The 19,580-nt window shown below is 39.0% G+C and overlaps 2 protein-coding genes across 2 annotated transcripts; one reads left to right on the top strand and one right to left on the bottom strand.

The window, feature by feature from the left end:
• Nucleotides 1–1,092: 1,092 nt before the first annotated feature.
• Nucleotides 1,093–13,959, top strand: zdhhc17 (zinc finger DHHC-type palmitoyltransferase 17). Its single transcript, XM_057324415.1, has 17 exons — nucleotides 1,093–1,205; nucleotides 5,008–5,111; nucleotides 5,848–5,970; nucleotides 6,279–6,356; nucleotides 7,708–7,852; nucleotides 8,039–8,103; nucleotides 8,201–8,363; nucleotides 8,444–8,569; nucleotides 8,663–8,805; nucleotides 8,888–8,990; nucleotides 10,097–10,219; nucleotides 10,304–10,366; nucleotides 10,496–10,589; nucleotides 10,858–10,941; nucleotides 11,098–11,255; nucleotides 11,388–11,482; nucleotides 11,571–13,959. Exons 1-17 carry the CDS (start codon nucleotides 1,143–1,145, stop codon nucleotides 11,707–11,709), a joined length of 1,869 nt encoding a protein of 622 aa, XP_057180398.1. The 5' UTR covers nucleotides 1,093–1,142; the 3' UTR covers nucleotides 11,710–13,959.
• Nucleotides 13,960–14,571: 612 nt separating this feature from the next.
• csrp2 (cysteine and glycine-rich protein 2) lies at nucleotides 14,572–18,681 on the bottom strand. Its single transcript, XM_057324416.1, has 6 exons — nucleotides 18,567–18,681; nucleotides 17,536–17,657; nucleotides 16,233–16,401; nucleotides 15,805–15,934; nucleotides 15,486–15,579; nucleotides 14,572–15,086 (listed from the first exon to the last, which is right to left on the bottom strand). The coding sequence occupies exons 2-6, from the start codon at nucleotides 17,645–17,647 to the stop codon at nucleotides 15,010–15,012; spliced, it is 582 nt and encodes a 193-aa protein (XP_057180399.1). The 5' UTR covers nucleotides 17,648–17,657; nucleotides 18,567–18,681; the 3' UTR covers nucleotides 14,572–15,009.
• Between the last annotated feature and the right edge of the window lie 899 nt (nucleotides 18,682–19,580).

Below are 19,580 nucleotides of genomic sequence, written 5' to 3'. Positions count from 1 at the left end.
TATTGAAGTGCGCATGCCCAGTGGAGGTAGCTGCATCCCTTCTAGTCAAAACCGAAAGCCAGCTGGTCTGAGGTCAGCTGGTGTAGACGGAATACGCGATGGTGACTTTTGGGTGTTATAAAATGTAAAATTAATATTTAAAGTGGAGTTGTTAACGAATTAAGTAATTACCACAAACATGCAACACGGCTAAACATAATTTATAGTAAGCCAGCTGTTCTTCTACCATAAGTATTTACAATTCAATGCCACAAAATATCGTACAGAAATATAAGCAACCTTACTGGTTGTACCTATAGATTTATTAAAGCTTATGCACATGTTCCCCTAACTGAACTTTTATTTTAATAAAAATAATAAAGAACACGAATAGCGTAAAAAGTAAACTAAGGGCTCCACCTTGTGGTATTAATCGAAGCGAATATACATTCAAAATGCATGCGATCACATAATCAATCGCAAGACATTTCATAGTTTATTATGAAAGTATTTTTCACAAATGTATCTAATTGTAAATTCTGACCACTGAATTCAAACATAAAGATCAAACCCGTATTTACTAATATATAGTAAACGATTGATAAAGTAGGTCGATGACGTAATGCCTAGTAGTATTCGGACCATTCATTCATACGAACAGACAGATCTACGCTGCTCAAAACAGTAATCCATTATTTACAGAAAGTACCATGCTGAACAGAAATGAGCATTGACTGTTGACGACTGTTTGATTTCAAAACAACAACAAAAACAGATTTAGAAACACAATGAAATTGCAATATGCATATGAATAACAAGGTAATAACATTTAACAATAGTATCTAAATTAACAAAATTCGAAAGGAACTGATGAACGATTAAATGGCAAAATGAATGTTAAAAGGAATATACAAATAATAGGTTTTTTTTATCACAAGAAAATGCTCGAGTTGTTGATTTTGCATTGTGAATATCCGTGCCGGAGAACAAGCATCTAGATAACTTCCAAGTATTATTTTGTGTGTTCATCGTGATATTCAGAAATAAAATAAAATAAAATAAAACATAATCTCACGCGCACCGCTATCTCTCTCGTGCACGCGCGTCCTGTTCATCCCCGCTGGATATATTTCCCGTGATGCTCCGCGCGGACGAGCAGCAAGATGGCGGACGCTCTGGATGAATTTGAGAAAGAAGCTGGATGCGTCCCGATTCTTCATCCTGAGGTAGAGAAAAATGCCACCTTTACTTTTGTGCATCACAGCAACGATCCTAATCGACGCCGAAAGATGCTTGTAAATTATTTCATATCTCGCAGAAGCGTTTCTTTCGCTGATCAATTCTCACAGTGATGAAGAGGGGCTGAATCCCCCCCACTGCTGCGTAATAGCATCGATGCTAACGCTAGCTTTTCATATTCATTGATTTTATCTCTGTTTTTCTTATGATCGCATGTATATGTTCATTTTTTTTAAGTCTGAGACGTGTTTTTGTGACATACGGTGCATTGACAAACGTGAATTGCTGGTAATTATGGGATTTTTATAGTGTGTTGTGCTGCGTTTGTAAGTGAATGACAGTCACCCATTCAATAACAATTGACACCATTTACAATCAGAATTGAAGGTTCATTGTGGCTTGTTATTTATTCACGTGGGGAGTAAAAGTCTGTATGATTCTATAAAATTGTTTTCATTGTTTAGTTGATGTCAAATTAAAAGAACAACCTCCTCAGTTTTGGAGCTGTCATTGTTAGTTATCTGCAAGAATTATTTTCAGATTTTATAAAGGTTGCATAAATTATAATCTGGATATGATAAGCATTATTGTCGTTTTTGCATTGTCCAACTGTTCATTTACAGATCAGGTGACTTCTGTTATATTAAGGCAGTTTTATACATTTGTGACTATTATAGTTTATTAATTTTGTTTTGTGTTTGTACATTAGGAAATTGGTGTAGTTGCAATTTATGAGCAATAGGTAAAGTTAGAGGAAAAAATCTGATTTGTGAATATGTGTGTCTTCACACTGCTGTATGTCTTACTAGGAACACTTGGCTTAATACTTGAATGACATGAACTGACATTTCATAACAGTAATTTTAAGACATGATTGAAAGTTTGCTGCATCAGTTCTTTTTGTTAAAGTGTTGATGTTGCTGCTCATGTGTGTAGTGAGACACAGTATGTTCATATGCTCATGCTTTAAATTATTCATGCTCGGAGGGACTGACCGTAGCAGCGGTCCCACACATGATGTCTCATTGAATGAGATCTGTCACCTTTGGCTTACAGTCAGACTGACACACAGAGACGGGTGTCTCCAGCAGGCCTGTTTTATGGTGCACAGTCAAATCTTTACACTGGTGAGACTTTTTACTGGCTGTCATTTTCCCCAAATATTTTTGTATTGAATTCTGTGACCTAGCATTGTAGTATTTATTATATGTTAATAATCATTAGTGCTAATAATCTATAAAGCTGTGGATAGAGTCAAGACTCAAACATGAAAAAGAAATCACTTGTAATAGGCTGTGCAGACTCTTACTGGGTGATGCTAATGTTAAAATGGACATAGGTTAATAATAGTTATGTTATTGTTATCATCTTAGCCCAAGTCTAGTTGCTCCAGCAGGAGAGCTTGCAGAGTTTCAGTTATCTGATGTGATGTTATATCACTCAAGACAAAGTTATAATATGTATAGGACTAATCTGGGCTTGCTGTCCAATGCAGTTTTGTTCAAATGAACAGGTCGCTGGAAAGGGTGGAATAATGTAAAATTGTGATTAGGGACAGTGTTTTGCACGGAACCACTTGGTAGAAAGATAAATATTTCAGTCGACTTCATAGTTTGGATTGTAATGTACATCAGATGCTTATAAGAGAATTTCTGCCGCTGTTCCAGGGCAATTCAATGAATGCAGGATTATTTATTCTTCTAAACACAACAGATGAAAAATGTTTTTTGAAATCCCACAACAACAGAAGGTAACCACTCGGTTAATCAATGCTGTTGTTAACTAGAAGGGAGTCGACAATATCTAGTTCCCGCAATGAGCTCTTGTCTTGGTTCACAGGAGCAGATTTGGGGTAAAGAATAAAGGTCCAGCCATCTGCTCTGTGAGATCAGTCCTGTCGGATCATCTCTGTACAGCTAACTGTTGCACAAAACAAATTAATTTAGATTGCAGAGGTGAAATAATCTGGATTCGAGGAAATTTGATGCGAAATGTTTGAGCTCATACTGAGATCTTCAATAATATTGACGTTTGATTGCAGACTTGACAAATAATAGTATCTGAGACGCAGATGAGACTTAAACACAAGTTTCCAACTGCTTCTCTCCTTTCAATCTCATTGATGTCTAATACAGTGGTTCCCAAACTTTTCGTTGTAAGGCCCCCTTTGTTTAGAGTGCATCGCTTTGTGGCCCCTCAAATAAAGACGTTTAATCTTAAACTAAAAACATATTCAGTTATACAATGCTGGAACATCAATTATTTTGGTTGGTGATCTTTGTTTCTTATGTTTGATAGCATGAGATCTATGAAAAATGTATATATTTCATAAAATCTGTGGCCCCCCTGGATCCATCTCGGGGCCCCCAGTTTGAGAACCAATGGTCTAGTAGATATTAATGAGATCTCATCTGTGATTTTAAGTTCAGGTCTTTCACGAGTAAATGTTGTGCAGTTGTTGGTCAGTATACAGACAAACTATTAAACTGTTGATAAGATATTAAAGCAAGTCAGTGCTGTCGGTGTCTGGGACAGATGCTGTTCTTCTTTCACTGAGGAATATTAGGCCTGGAATAAATTAGACTGAGCTCTGCTCTGCGATCAGAGACACCAAGAAAAGCAATAAACGAAACGAACACGTCTCTATAAAGGCCAGCGATGCTAAATTTTCTGGTGGCGTGTCTTGCATAACGTTGTTTGTTATGCATGCGACATTACACATCCGAGTGTGATTTTAGATTCATGAGCATGAAGCTTGTGGGTTGTGCTCTGGATTTCTGGTGTGATGTGTTTCTGTATTAATGTGTTGTGTGGGTTAAGTGGACATCTGCTGCTATAGAGCTGAAGAACCTCCTGCAGTTCTCTTCGGCCTGCTGGATTTGGGTTTTATTCTCAAAGTTGTATAATTAAAGTCATGGCATGAAAGCGTTTCATTTTGATTTATTCTAGGAGCATGTTCTTACCATCATCAGCAAAACATGAAAGTGTGATTGTGCATGTTTCCCTGCCAGTTAGTGTACACTATAGAGGGTAGATAGATTCTGTTCCATACTAAACTGCCTGTGGGTGGAGATGATTTCAAATACTATTTATAAAAAAAATTCTAGATTATAAATGCATTCTCGGGTGTGTGGAGGAGGGAGCTCTGAGTGTGTCAGGACTCCTTTGTGTTTTATGAGTGTTTATTGTTTGTCCTTTGATATCACCATTTCACTTTATTTATACATACATTTTTTTTAATGATTAGTGTGTAGTCTATTATAGTAATAACATGTTCAAGATGTGGTTGTAGTTTTATAAAGGTATTCTTATGAAATTAACTAATATAAAGTCAAAATTGTGTGTCCCAGGAACGTTTGCTATGAAAGTGTTTGGAGGTTCAGGCTTTTTTTGTATTACGCCGGACATGATGGACATCCCCTGAGCATTGACCCTTTAATATAATAGACACCGACCCTCCCCTCTGATCAATAGAACCAGAAGCTGTTGGACATCTGCTGTCACCATACACATCCTCCCCCGACCCATCAAGACCAGCATCAGCACCACATCAACAGAGCTCTGTGTCAAATGTTCAATAAATGATTCGGAAGGGCGGCTTTTTTATATCCCGTTTTCCTTGACGCGGTCTCTTTAAACTGTCTTACAGTTTGCCTTAAGTCATATAAACAGTATGTGTTTTGTCACCATTGAGACTGACTGCCTGTGACACGCTGATCCTCTGTTTTCAACTCTGTATTCACCCATCAATCTCTGTGTAGATATAAACGCTTTCTCTCTCTCACACAGGAAATTAAACCCCAGAGTCACTATAACCATGGCTACAGCGAGAGCGTTAGCCGCAAGAGTCATGTGGACGACTACAGCACTTGGGACATTGTCAAAGCCACCCAGTGAGTACACACTCAAACACGATCGCCTCTGAACCACACACACATGCACAGGTTCATCATTACCATCATCAAAAAGGGCATCATTTCAACTTATCGCTCACCCACAAACATAACACAGATCTACATTATAAAAAAGCTGTTTGGAAATATGGATAAAAGCTAAATCAACCAAACCACACGTCTGTCATCTGAACATTAAAGTGATAGTTCACCCAAAAATGACAATTCTGTCCTCGTTTACTCATCCTCATGTCATTTCAAACCTGTCCGACTTTCTTTCTTCCGCAGAACACAAAAGAAGATATTTTGAAGAAAGTTGGTAACGGAACAGCACTGGATCCAATTCACTTGTATGGACACAAAACCAATGCAAGTGAATGGGGTCCAGTTAACAACATTCTTCAAAATATCTTCTTTTGTGTTCTGCTGAAGGAAGAAAGTCATAAAGGTTTGAAATGACAAGAGGGTGAATAAATGATGACAGAATTGTTATTTTGGGGTGAACTAGCACTTTTAAATGTAGCACTTTTAAAAAAGCGTTTTGTGCATCTCGTGACCCACATGCTGAACACACAACACATGTGAAACTCAATGTTTTCTTCAGTCTGTTTCTTTTTCCTTATGCAAATATATCTGACCCACACGTTCAGCGTTGTCCTTTTGAATATTTTCCTGTGTAGTTTGTAAACTGCATTTGTGTGTGTGTGTGTGTGTGTGTGTGTGTGTGTGTGTTCAGGTATGGCATTTTCGAGCGGTGTCGTGAGCTGGTGGAGGCCGGATATGACGTGCGTCAGCCGGATAAAGAAAACGTGACACTTCTACATTGGGCGGCGATCAACAACCGCGTAGACCTGGTCAAGTATGTCTGTCTCCAGCTTTGCTTTATCTTCTTTAGTTATTTCACAGAGTGATAACTGCAATGCAATGCAAAAAAGATGCACAATGAGATGGCACAGACCAGAATTGTGTGTGCACAAGCATGCACATCCACTTAATAAGCACCTGCTTCTTGTCATGATATGTGTGCGTCAGCAGATGGAGACACACACACACACTGCAGTCATGCTTTTGACTTTCTCTTGTGTAGAGTGTGCTGAGCTCAGATCAGATGTTAACACGCATCATTGTGTGTCTGAATGCTGTGTTTTTTTGTATGTGTGTTTGCAGATATTACATATCTAAAGGGGGCGTAGTGGATCAGCTGGGAGGAGATCTCAACTCCACGCCGCTGCACTGGGCTACAAGGTGACTGTGTGTCTGTGTATAGAACACTGCCTACAATGAAAAAATAAGTATTATATGTAGGGGTGTAACGGTACGCGTATTCGTACCGAACCCTCACGAGCTGTCGAGGGGAGAATTCCAAAATGAAGTTATCATTCCTCTGCCCTACTCCCTTCGAAGGGCAGAGCCCTTGTAGTTTAGACTTTGAAGTGAACAGGGCATTTACGTGCCATTATGTAGATGTTTGGAATGCACTTGGGAAAGTAAGCGACGTAGGGCTGCAGCTATCGATTCTTTTCCTAATCGAGTATTCTACTTATTTTTCCATCGATTAATCGGGTGTCCGTATAATAAGTACATTTTCTTTATTAAAAAGCAATACTAAATATACAAGAGAAAATAAGACAGGTCTCTTAAAATGAGTAAAACAACTAATTTGTTTCCTTTTTAGAACAATTAAAGTTTTTATTGCTGAAATTGCATACATAAATATCTGTGAAAACTAAACCCATTTAGTACATTCCATTGCCATATTAAATTCAAAATGCAATATAATACAAATATATAAATAAGAAACATGAATAAAAATAGACAGAATAATTTCAAAGGTAAACAACTAACTTCAGCTTATGCATGATGCATTTAGTTTATATAAATTATATATAGCCTATGACTTTTATTTTGGCAGGTTGTCGGAAGACGCTTATTTTTTAGTATGTCTGTTTCTTCACTCAAACAATAACATGTTCGTGAAATAAACTCTCAGAGCAACTCTGGAGGTGAAGTTCATGTCCTCATTCAGCGCAGACAAATTTATGAGCATCACGCGTGTAGCACGTTGGCATAACTTAAGCATAAAACCTAACTGTTTGCAAATAAACATACATTTTATATTTTAAAAAGTTTTTAAAATATGCTATATAATATATAAACACTAATATATATATAAAACTTTTCAAAATATAAAATGTATTGTTTTTGCAAACAGGTTTTATGATTAAGTTAGGCCATTAAAACAGCGACATCTGCTGACGGACACAATGCTGCGTTGTCACGGGAACATGCCAGCTGAAGATAATGAGGGAATTGCGTCGCTTACTTTGCCAAGTGCATACCAGACGTCTACATAATGCATGCAAATGCCCTGTTCACTCCAAAGTCTAAACTCCGAGGGCTCTGCCCTTCGAAGGGAGTAGGGCATAGGAATGATGACTATATTTGGAATGTTGCCTGTGACTGTTCGGTACGAATACACGTACCGTTACACCCCTAATTATATGAATCAACGTTCGTAAATGGCATCCATGTTTTCGCACTAGAAATGAAATGAATATGCATTTTAAATGGAGTTTTGTGTGAACATGTCTTTTAGACAGGGGCATCTGTCCATGGTGGTGCAATTAATGAAATACGGGGCAGATCCATCTCTGATCGACGGGGAGGGCTGTAGCTGTGTGCACCTGGCCGCTCAGTTTGGACACACTTCGATTGTGGCCTACCTCATTGCTAAGGGACAGGTACACTCATTCAACTGAACTTTTTATTATGAAATATAGTTTCAGCATGATATGTTTATTGCCATTTATAGAGATTGGTTTATAAAAGCTATTCTTGATGTTTCAGTTTTGGCCTGCGGGGGGCGGTACAGACACATGACCTCTGATGTCAGTTTAATGTGACAGTTTGAATGTTTTCTCTTTCAGGATGTGGATATGATGGATCAGAATGGAATGACCCCTTTGATGTGGGCGGCGTATCGGACACACAGGTGTGTGTGTGTGTGCATGTGTTATCCGTGGATATGTACTCTCTCGCTGTAATGAAAGGTCAAGCTGATGTTTGTAATCTCTTGTGTTACTCTGCAGCGTTGACCCGACGCGTCTGCTGCTGACGTTTAACGTGTCTGTGAATCTGGGTGATAAGTATCATAAGAACACAGCTCTGCACTGGGCCGTTCTGGCAGGAAACACCACCGTCATCAGTCTGCTGCTGGAGGCCAATGCTAACGTCGATTCACAAAACATTAAGGTACAGTCACAGATGACGGGGGAGGTATTACATTCACAGTATATCACAGCCTATTGAAATGTTTGTTTGGGTCATGACAGGGCGAGACGCCGCTGGATTTGGCCAAACAGAGGAAAAACGTGTGGATGACAAATCACCTGCAGGAGGCCAGGCAGGCCAAAGGTTACGACAGCCCGTCGTACCTGAAACGACTCAAAATGGACAAGGTAGAATGAATGAAACGCACTCATTCTGAAGAGACCCGCTCAGAAATACATCACATAACAAGAGCTGAATGTGTTGTGTTTGTATGCTGGCAGGAGTTCAGGCAGAAGGTGATGTTGGGAACTCCATTCCTCGTGATTTGGTTTGTGGGATTCATCGCTGATCTGGACATCGACTCGTGGCTCATTAAGGGTGGGATGTATGTAGCTGTGTGGCTTGTTGTGCAGTTCCTCTCCAAGTAAGTTACACACCCAAGGACTTTTACCTGTCGTTTACTCTTCGTGTGGACAGCCATCACTCAAATGTCTCTCTATCTGTAGGTCTTTTTTTGATCACTCCATGCATAGTGCTCTTCCTCTGGGCATCTATCTGGCCACTAAGTTCTGGATGTACATCACCTGGTTTTATTGGTTTTGGAACGATATCCTTTCAAGATCTTATATCACTTGCTCTGTTTCGCATTCTAAACCTATTCTAAGTCTCTTTTTGATTATCGCAGTCTGAAAAGATTGGTCTTTTTTGCAACGTTAAATGCTCTGAATATTTGAGGCTATGACTCATGGGACGTCAGTGTAAATAAACGGCGGGTATGACGGTTGAAAGGGCGCGCTGGAGATTCACTCTTGATCTGTTCAGACCTTTTCAAACAACATTTGCTCTTCATAGCTTGTAACGTTATATTGTCAATGTCTACTGTCTAATTGAAGGCAGACGCATCTTTATCAGGTTTTATCTGGCATGACATGGACGTGGAACAAAAATGTACCATTAAATATAGTAAGAAACAAACACGAGATATCTTGCACTCTGCAGGATAATTCTCCCATCTGATTCTGTCCAGTTGATTAACTGAAGCGGTTCAGACGTGACCCATGGCTGGTGTGAACATCTCTGTCTGCTGAAATCACACGGGTGGATCTGTTTCCCCTCATCGTCTAACAACAGAACATCTCCTGTGAGGATTCAGCTCCTGTTTTAGCAGTGCTATAATTGTTGCAGTTGTGGATGAGCTCTGATGTCAGCCAAACCACTGACCCACTTAAAGAGACACACATTCCTTGTGTTTGTGGCCATCGCTTGTGGGCGTAGCTTGTCCTTTAATCCTCGCTGCACATTCCGTATCAACCTTGAATTTCCTGCATTTGTCCTGCCGTGATATTTTTTTAGATTTGATTCAGCGGCTTTGTCTTTGCAAACATCCGTACATGGAAGCTTGACTCGGCAGGAACACAGGGGCTGGAACGTAAACTATCTTCTTTGTCCTGCAGAATTCAGTCTGTTGACTTTGAGTTTGCATGTCGTGGATAGGTCTCATATCTCAAATGTAATGGTTTTAAGTGTCAGTGCCATGTTGTCATATTTAATGATCCGGTGAACTTGTGTCTGTTAGTTTTTTTTAGAGAAACAATGATCACAGTTTGGGTTTCATTCCCAGATGACGGTGGGCTGATTCATGACTACTATGGTCATGGAAATATTTTTTCAGAGTCTTGAAAGCATGTAAACAGGTTTCTTAACACTTCACACATCTCCCATTCGTCACCGTCCACCTGCCCTTCCTGCTCAACAGTCTCGCTCTCTTCTACAACTTCGGCAAGTCCTGGAAGTCTGACCCTGGCATTATCAAAGCATCTGAGGAGCAGAAGAAGAAGGTGAACATGTGTCCTTCAGCACTGACCGTAGGAATGGATTCTCACACGCCTCGTCTTAATCTTTGCTCTGTTTCTTCTCTCTAGACTATAGTTGAGTTGGCAGAAACCGGCTGTCTGGATCTCAGTATATTCTGCAGCACCTGTTTGGTAATGATGACTGTATTTTCATGCGAAACACATGACTGATAACAGAACCGTCTAATTTACATTGTGATTTGCATGTAGGTGCTGTCACATAAACCCAAACTTGTAATTGTTCCATTTAATTGCCTGCAGATACGAAAGCCAATCAGATCGAAACACTGCGCGGTGTGCAATCGATGTATCGCCAAGTTTGATCATCACTGCCCATGGGTGGGCAACTGTGTAGGTGAGTAACCCGAAGACACCGAGAGCGTCTCAGATGTTTCTCCCGAGATAAAGAGTCACAAATGTGTCTGACATTAGAGTTTGAGAAGAGATGGCAACAATGTGTCAAACTGAGCTCAGATTTGTCAAGTCTGCGATCAAAAATCAATATTATTGAAGACATTTACTCAAATCCAGATTATTTCCCCCTCTGCCTTTCTGTCAGACTAATTGTTAAGTAAAATCAGAGGTGACAGGCTCATTTCTCTTTCTTCTCGTTGTCTGGACAGGAAGTGGAAACCATCGTTACTTCATAGGCTACTTATTCTTCCTGTTGTGTATGATCTGTTGGATGATATACGGCTGTATTTGCTGTGAGTTACACACACACTTCTATATTTAGTCTTAGCCTAATGTGAAGTTAGCATTATTCTTTTTCTAATGTCTTGTTCTAGTTACACATCTTTATGAAAAGCATATGTTTACTCCAGTTTGTTATTGTTGAGTTTGGTGTGTTCTGTGTTTGTCAGATTGGAGGATTCACTGTGCTACGAGCTACACTAAAGACGGCTTTTGGATGTACATCACTCAGATCGCCACCTGCTCGCCGTGGATGTTCTGGATGTTTCTCAACAGCGTGTTTCACTTCATGTGGGTCGCTGTGCTCATCATGTGCCAGCTTTATCAGGTGACAGACACACGTTACGATTATTCCTCCATTTGCATCTTTTTGTCACGAGCGTGACAATGTTATCCATGATGGCTGATGTCACCTTTGTGTCGACTTCATTTGATGTTAATCTGCTGTGTTTCTCTTTAGATCGCTGTTCTGGGCATCACTACAAATGAGAGAATGAACGCCAGGCGATACAAGCACTTTAAAGTTACAGCCACATCCATCGAGAGCCCATTCAAGTGAGTTATCAAAAAAAACATTTTTTGTGTATGTTCAATGTTCGTTTGGTTTTTAGTCTAATGTTGCTCTTGTGTTTTCTGAGTGCAGTCACGGCTGTATGAGGAACCTCATCAATTTCTTTGACCTGAGGTGCTGCGGTCTGCTTCGGCCTGTGGCGGTGGACTGGACCTCTCAGTACACAATAGATTACGACCAGACGTCCGGCTCGGGATACCAGCTGGTGTAGCGTGAAGGAGCGAGCGAGCGAGCGAGCGAGAGAGAGAGAGAGAGAGAGAGAGAGAGAAAGAAAGAAAGAAAAGGGGAGAGGTTTTCCTCACAGAGAGACTCCAAACCTCATCCCGATACGTCAGGATACGCATGCTGTTATCGGTTACCATCACCACCTGCCCACCGCGACCAGCCCCCCTCCCCCTGCCGTAGACGGCACTGAGACGCAGGGTTGAGAGGAACAGGAAGAGGAGTTTAATGACATCAGAGGCACACAGCGTATGCAGTAAAACAAACGGAAGTAACTCCTCCGCTGGACAGAAGAAACGGTTTTGGGTTCGCACATCGAATGCTTTTCGGTTGTTACTTTTATGTTTGTTTCCTGTGAATCCTTTTCTGTTGCATTTCTCATTTTAAGGTCCTGGGACAACCTGGAACTCTACAGGACATGAAATTTAACAGCGCAAGGCGGTGTTTTTAAAGGGTCAGTTCACCCAAAAATAAACAAAAACTAAATTACTTCAAAATTTCTCTTGTGCTCCATTGCTGTTTATTTTTGGGTGAATTGTCTCGAGTTCATCTGATCATGATTCTTTATGATGTTTTGCTACACAGACATCATACAGACCCATGTTTACATGACTAGACAGGTGCCCTTTTAAATAATGTGATGTAAACATATTTATTTTAACCTATTTATAGAGTATTTTTCAAAGAGTAATTATGGTACCATGTGGTCATTTTACATATGTTTTTAAACATATATGTACATTTGCAGCATGTTCAATAGTTTAGATAGCTGAATGTCATGAAACCGGTCAAAAACATGTCCGACTAATATTTTACCCCCAAATCAAAAGAAAGATGCAAGACATTATATTTTGCAAAGAGAAAATCGAGCTTTTATGAACAGCCGTTCAAAGCCTAATTGTAATGAATTAATTCATCTGGTTTTTATTTCAGTATTGGGAATATTGAATTATGCTGATTTAAATGACAGTAATAAGAATCTAAAGGGAATCACATTTTCGAAACAAGCTTAATTTTCCTTTTTTTATTTGGGGGTGAAATATTAATCATGTCACGCTTTTGACCGATTATGTGAGATTCAGGATTGAAAAGAAATAACACACTCATATGTGAAACTCTATATTTATTAAATATGTGTAGTTTTAGTAAGTGTCTACATTGTAGTTGGATCTGATAGTTCGTTTCTTTTATTTTTTGGTGGCAACTTTGCCTCAAACAATGCACTGATCTTTTTTCCTCGTCGATAAAGAATCGAGCTCAATTTCCCGCCAACCCTCCAAGGGATGGTCAGAATCGAGAGGAAGCTCCTCCTCCTTTTCCTCTCCTGCATTTCCTCTTCCTGCGTGTGGCGTTGTCATAGCAGCAGCCGACGGGATAAACTCATGTAAAGAATGTGCATCTGTACATAAACCGATAAGATTGATTTCCGTGAGTGACTTTTCGTTTGTTTTTATTATGTCTGTGTTAGTTGAAGCTGCTCCACGTTTTCTTTTTTATCTTACCAAAATGCGGCGAAAAAATGGACTATGATTATGAGTTTATGTGGCTTTTAGTGACGTCTGCCACTGCTGTGTATAGACCTCTTTTACCCTGCAAGTCTCCACTGCATGTGTAAAGGCCGGACCTGTGGCCGTTACCATAGTGACCACTCCTCCCATCCCAGAGACATCTGTAAATAGTGAATGTTCGGTATTTGCAAGTGTATTTTTTTCTTATTTTTTTATCCAATGTGTGTAGCGTTATTGCGTATCCCTTGGTCTGCGGATGCTCTGCAGATGTATTATATCTGAATGTTTCCACTCTCATCCATTTATCTGAAGAGTTTTTTTTGTATGTTTCATTGCTGGGTTTCTTGTACCCTTGGATGTACAAATTGTAAAGCAAGCGGCAGTACAGTAGACGCAAGAAACTGTCACGACGTAACGTGATGACATCAAGAGGACGCCACGCATCATCACTAATGGACCTATGGAGGAGCCCCATACTGTAATACCTTAATTAGGCATAGTAACCTTCATCCTGGGGAAGAGAATATATGCGTGACACTGTTTTTACACCATATATACAGTATCCGCTTTGTTGTTTCCTATGCCGGCTGTTTCCCCACCGTGTGAAAAGCACATGCTCATCTCCAGTGCCTCAGCTGAGATCAGGACATCACCTTAACTCTGCTTCACATGTAAACTTATTGGGCATGGTTCAATTTTAATGGCTTTATTAATAAAACGTTTAAAGGTGAGAGTCCTGTGCATTAGTTTTCAGTATAACTATGAAGAGTTCTGCAAATTAATATGATTTACAGCTAATGACTGAAGCCAGCATGAGATCATAATGGACTTTATACTCGAATTACAATCCATGATCCAACGGTGTGCATTATTCCAAAGAAAAATATCTTTCATCAAAATACAAAACTCCTCTCTTCCAGTCACTTTTTACAATCCAGTCCATTCCCATCGGATTTAATGAAGTCTTTACTGTAGTAAAATGGGTTGTGAACAGCTAATCAGTTTCATTTTTGGACCAGGACACTCGATGATGAGTGCATTAATACATTTTCTTAATAACACTTTACAGTAAGGTTGTATTTACTAACATAAGTAAATTTGATTAAATTACTAAATGCTTTTTTAAAGTGTATTAGTAAATGCCAAAATTAACATCAATTAAGCAAAAGAAGATATTTTGAAGAAAGTTGGTAACGGAACAGCACTGGACCCCATTCACTTCTATTGTATGCACACAAAACCAGTGCAAGTTAATGGGGTCCAGTTAACAACATTTTTCAAAATATCTTTTGTGTTCTGTGGACGAAAGACAAACGGTTTGAAATGACAAGAGCGTGAGCAAATACTGAGAGAATTTTTATTTTTGGGGAACTAACACTTAAACTCATGTTAACAAATACAATATTATTGTAGATGCTTATCAAATTGGCTACTTAACCCTTAGAAAGTTTTTTGAAATGCGTAGTAACCTTTAGACCAGTGGTTCTCAAACTGGGGGCCCCAAGATGGTTCCAGGGGGGCCACAGATTTTGTGGCATTTTAGAAATATAGATATTTATCATACATTTTGTGCAATCAAACATCAGAAAAACAACACCACCATCCAAAAGAATTGATGTTTTAGCATTGTTTAACTGAATATTTTCTTGGTTTAATTAAAATTTTAAGTTTAAGATTGTAAGTATTTGGGGGGCCGCAAAGCAATGCACTCTACACAAAGGGGGCCTTACAACAAAAAAGTTTGAGAACCACTGCTTTAGAACATGTAAAAGTGATAAATATTATTGAGCGTGGACCAGAGCCCCTGCTCCCTGACCGTATCCAAATCCTTTGGGTCCAAAGTTCTTTGCATAACACGCTAAAAAAAGAAGAAAGAGCCGCAGTTAGGCAGAAATGCGCTTAATGAGTGAACTAGACTAGAGTTCGTACGAGTGTTTCTAAGAAGTGCTGGGTTTAGACCTCAGAAAGTTTGTTCAGACAGACCATTTGAGATTTTCAGGTTCTTTAGCTTTGCTGTCAATGTCGGTTCTCACAGACACTTTATAAAGAGGTTGGGATTAAATGTATTATCTCAATCAGATCTGTATGTAAAGCACTTCTTGCCTGCTGTTGTAAAACTGTGCCACAGTTAAATATTTTAGTTCGATGACTATGCATTGTGCAATAGTAAATAAATGTCTCCTATTTATATATACTGTATACATATTCCTATCAAAAGGCTTTAGGATTTGTGGTGTGTGATCAGAGAAAGACTCACCCTTGCAGTAGATTTCACCGTCCTTCTCTGTCTGTGTGGTCGACTCTAAACTCTTTCCACATTTGGCACAGCGAAAGCAGTTCTTGTGCCACGGCTGTGAGAGACGGCAGAGGAAAAAATCAAGCGGAGATGAATCTTCATTTAGACTTAATAGATCGAGACTTCTGAAAACAAGTTTAAATGTCTATTTATTCTCAAAATATTTGCAATGATTTCCTATTAGGAGTCAGTATGAAATAGCACATGGAGGCTGAGGGTTAGAAAACGTACTTGACATTAAATGGGTTCAAATATTGTGATTCTTGCAAACTTGTCTCACCTTTCCAGCGCCCTTCACCTTCTCGGCAGCATACACAGCCTCTCCACAGCGTGCGCACTTCTCCGAGCCTCCGAACTTCTGTGCAAACTTGGAGGGGTTTGGGTTGGAGGTGGGCCTGTGTGTTTGTGTCCTGGATAAAAACAGGGAGCAGTGAAGCAGCTCATGTCTCAGGGCTTTGAATGAAAGTCTTTGTTGAGTGAGTGTGGAGAGAGCGACCGGGGTCTGCTCGGCTGTGCAGAAGATCTGCTTACATAATACACGCTTTCATAACAATAATCACCTGATGCGGGGCTTGAACGCTGACTTGATAAAACCACGATAAATCTTACATAATTGACATGTAGTCAGACACTATCAAGGCCCTCTGTTTACTTGAATACTTGAGTTTATGGCGAACTTAAATATCAGATGTGAAGACAAACACTCACTCTTCTGGTATGATGCCCAGCCTCTCGCCACGGTCCATATTGAGCGTTCCCGCCCCCTGGCCGTACCCGTATCCTTTCGGGCCGTACTTTTTGCCATAGCAGGACTTGCAGTAGATCTCCTGGTCGTGGATGGCCAGTGTGGTGCTGTCTAAACCTTTCCTGCAGACCACTGAGAAAACCAAAAACAAGACTCAAGATCATGCAAGTCTATGCAAAACTCACCAACACGATGCCCCTAGGGTTGTGATTGTGATGTCATGTCACAATGATCTGAGAATCATTCACGTCTTCAGCACAAACACAGACACTGTTTGTTTACACGTCTGAGTTGAATTAGTATGAAGAATGTTGTAAAAAACACTAAACTCCACCGTGATTACAGGATACGATGGAAGAAAGTTTATCATGTGACTCCATGCGAGCTGATAAAGGCCTAGGTCAGAATGGGACATTGTCCTGAAGAAAACCAAATGATTTCACACACAGAAGTGAGAGAAATGCATAAACAGCTGAAATAAACCGTCGCTCTCATGACATGTTATTACTTCGCACACAGGTTTATGTCCAAGTCTGATCAAACACACCTGAAGCACATTATTACAGTCTTCAAGATTAAGTGAAAATTACAGGCAGTCACAGGATCTCATTGTCAGTGTGTAGAAATAGACTCCAAACATCAAGATTCAATTAAAAACGTTGGTGGAAATGGAAAAAATGTTGTTGAGAGAGAGCGAGCGAGCGAGCGAGAGAGAAAGGTGTTACTCAGCATCAACTTATTTTATAGGGCTACAAAAAAACGTATTTATGTGAAACAGATTCTCGTTGGTACTAGTGATGTAAAGCACTTGCATAATGCTTCTCATTCAAGACCTTTCAAAAACATCTCAAAGCAAAGTAAACAAATATTTACATTTCCCTATGCCCTGATTTTAAACAGCATATTCATACATTAAAATACATTTCGTGATTATACTTTTATTAATGAACCTGTTTAACCCCAAAGCTAAAGAAATGAATAAGAAATACTATTTTGCATGTAGAAGATGAATTTGCATTACATTTACATTTATACATTTGACAGATGCTTTTATCCAAAGCAACTTAAAAGTGCATTTAAAGTACACATTTTTTACCATTACCACAGTTTTACCTTGGTTTTCGTTATTACACTAATGGAAACCAATGTGCCAAAAAAACATCACTACACTTATTCCAAACCAAACCAAACCAAACCAAACCATGGTTGATTTCGATAAAGGTAACACAATTCTCTACCATTTGAGTTCCATGACCACAGACTTACTACAGAGAAAGCAGCACTTGTGGAAACTTCTTCCATCACACTGGACCTCTTCAGCGTGATACACCGTCCCATGACACGCTCCACATTTGTTCCCTCCACCCCAGTTAGGCATGATGAGCAAACTGTGAAGAAAACAGTCCGATGAATAACACATTCAGCTGTGAGACACAGGAAAATACACGACAGCCGCAGGAAAACCTGTGTCCAGTCGATTGGTACTTCTCATTATAAACCTGATTAAAACAGGTTAAGACTGTTTGTTAAGATGTTAAAGAGTTCAGTAACTCAGTTACAAGCTACTGCGTCTGTCTGGACTAATAAATGATAAACTACAGACAATAAAAAGCCAAACCAAACACAACACAACCACCAGAACCTGACACAATGGCCATGTTATTCTTCTGAATCAGCACATTGTTGGAATGATATTTATAGATAGCAATAGAGTAAAACAGTATACGCATGAGCTCAGTCTTTCTAGACAAATGCTGAGATGATAAATGTTTAAAGAATGAAAATAAACTGTATTAGTCCAGGAAAATATGATCAGTTCTCTGTATGAATATAAATGTGCAAAAAGTGCAATTTTAAATGTGTATATGATATGATAAATATGACAAAAATACATTGGGTTCAAGAGTTCATTTACACACATTTGAAAGCCCACAAACTCACTTTTTGTAAGTCTAGATGAAAAATACTTAAGTGTTTACTATTGAAAACGGTAGTAAAATTGAATATAGTGAATATTAAAGTACACTACAGTATTTATTTACCACAGTTTACAAGTGTACTTTACATGATACTGCAATTTACTACATTAAATACTATACTACAGTACTTTACTAGTAGGGTAAAATATTTTATGTGAACATAAACATACGCCAAACTCGTTAAACGTGTAATATAATTACAATAAGGGATTGCATAACATTACAAACTTGTCACATAGTGTTTAAAACAGTTTGACGCACACAAAACGAGTTCGCCAATAACTTTTATGCTGTATATTTAGATTGAAATGGTCTTACCTGTGTTCAGGTCACAGGTGTGTTTGTACTTTATATTCCCAGTAAGTTTGTGGAACTGTCCCGCGGTGTGAACGCGTGGCGACGTCTGCAATCGGTTGGTTGGCATGTCATTATTGAGATCGTTGGTGAAGAGGCGTGGCTTCGTAACCCACTTCGTAGAACCACTACGCAACGCTGTTTATTTTCTGTTCTGACATTTTCTTGCTGAAATTTAAAACACTGTAAATCTCATAAATATTTAAATAAATAGCAAATAACTTTAGGAGTAAAAAAGATGTTTTTATAGTATTCTGAATTATTTTTTACTCAAAGTTCTTTTTATTTTTACTCTATGTCATTTTCTCTTATTCTCTCTGTATTTAAAAGCAGTGCTGTTTTCTTCATTGCTATATAAAAAAAGAAACAATGCCATTTAAGCAAACAAACTTTAATTTACGTTATTTGTGTATTTATTTTTTGCTTTTAGTTTTGTATATTCTTCTTTTTACTGTCATTATAATTTTTTATGCCTCCCCACCATTTGTTTTTAAAGAATGGAAAGTACCACAGCACAGATGATATTAAAGCTCTTGAATGAATCTCTGACCTACAGTTCCTCTAAAATATATGTAGACACTTATTTTACACGTAAAATGTCTGGACCTCACTTCACATGAACTCAAAACACGTGTCCAAACACTATAAACGCATACTGGCTCTTAACTTCAGAAAGCCACTGTTTGGTATGTTTTAATGTGGAATAAGCACAAGCTGTCAGTTGTTCCACAGTTTGGATTTCAGCTGGAACGCAAATGACACCAAACGTCCTTCAGCAGGAATGTCTCATGAACCGAAGATTAAGAGACGGAATGGAAAACAGATGGAGGTCTGATGTTCTTTTCTTCATATGGTCAAATGAGTTCTGGGTCAGGAACTAAAGAAATTAAACGTATGATCTGCTTATTGAGGTTTCCATACATACGAATATTTCTGTGCTCTTGAACCCATGAAGGACTCCAGTATTATTTAATCAAG

The sequence above is a fragment of the Triplophysa rosa genome, linkage group LG24, assembly GCF_024868665.1.
Source record: "Triplophysa rosa linkage group LG24, Trosa_1v2, whole genome shotgun sequence".
In the NCBI taxonomy this organism is placed as follows: Eukaryota; Metazoa; Chordata; class Actinopteri; order Cypriniformes; family Nemacheilidae; genus Triplophysa; species Triplophysa rosa.
The sequence above is the reverse complement of the archived record's forward strand: the minus strand, read 5'-3'. Positions and strand labels throughout refer to the sequence as shown.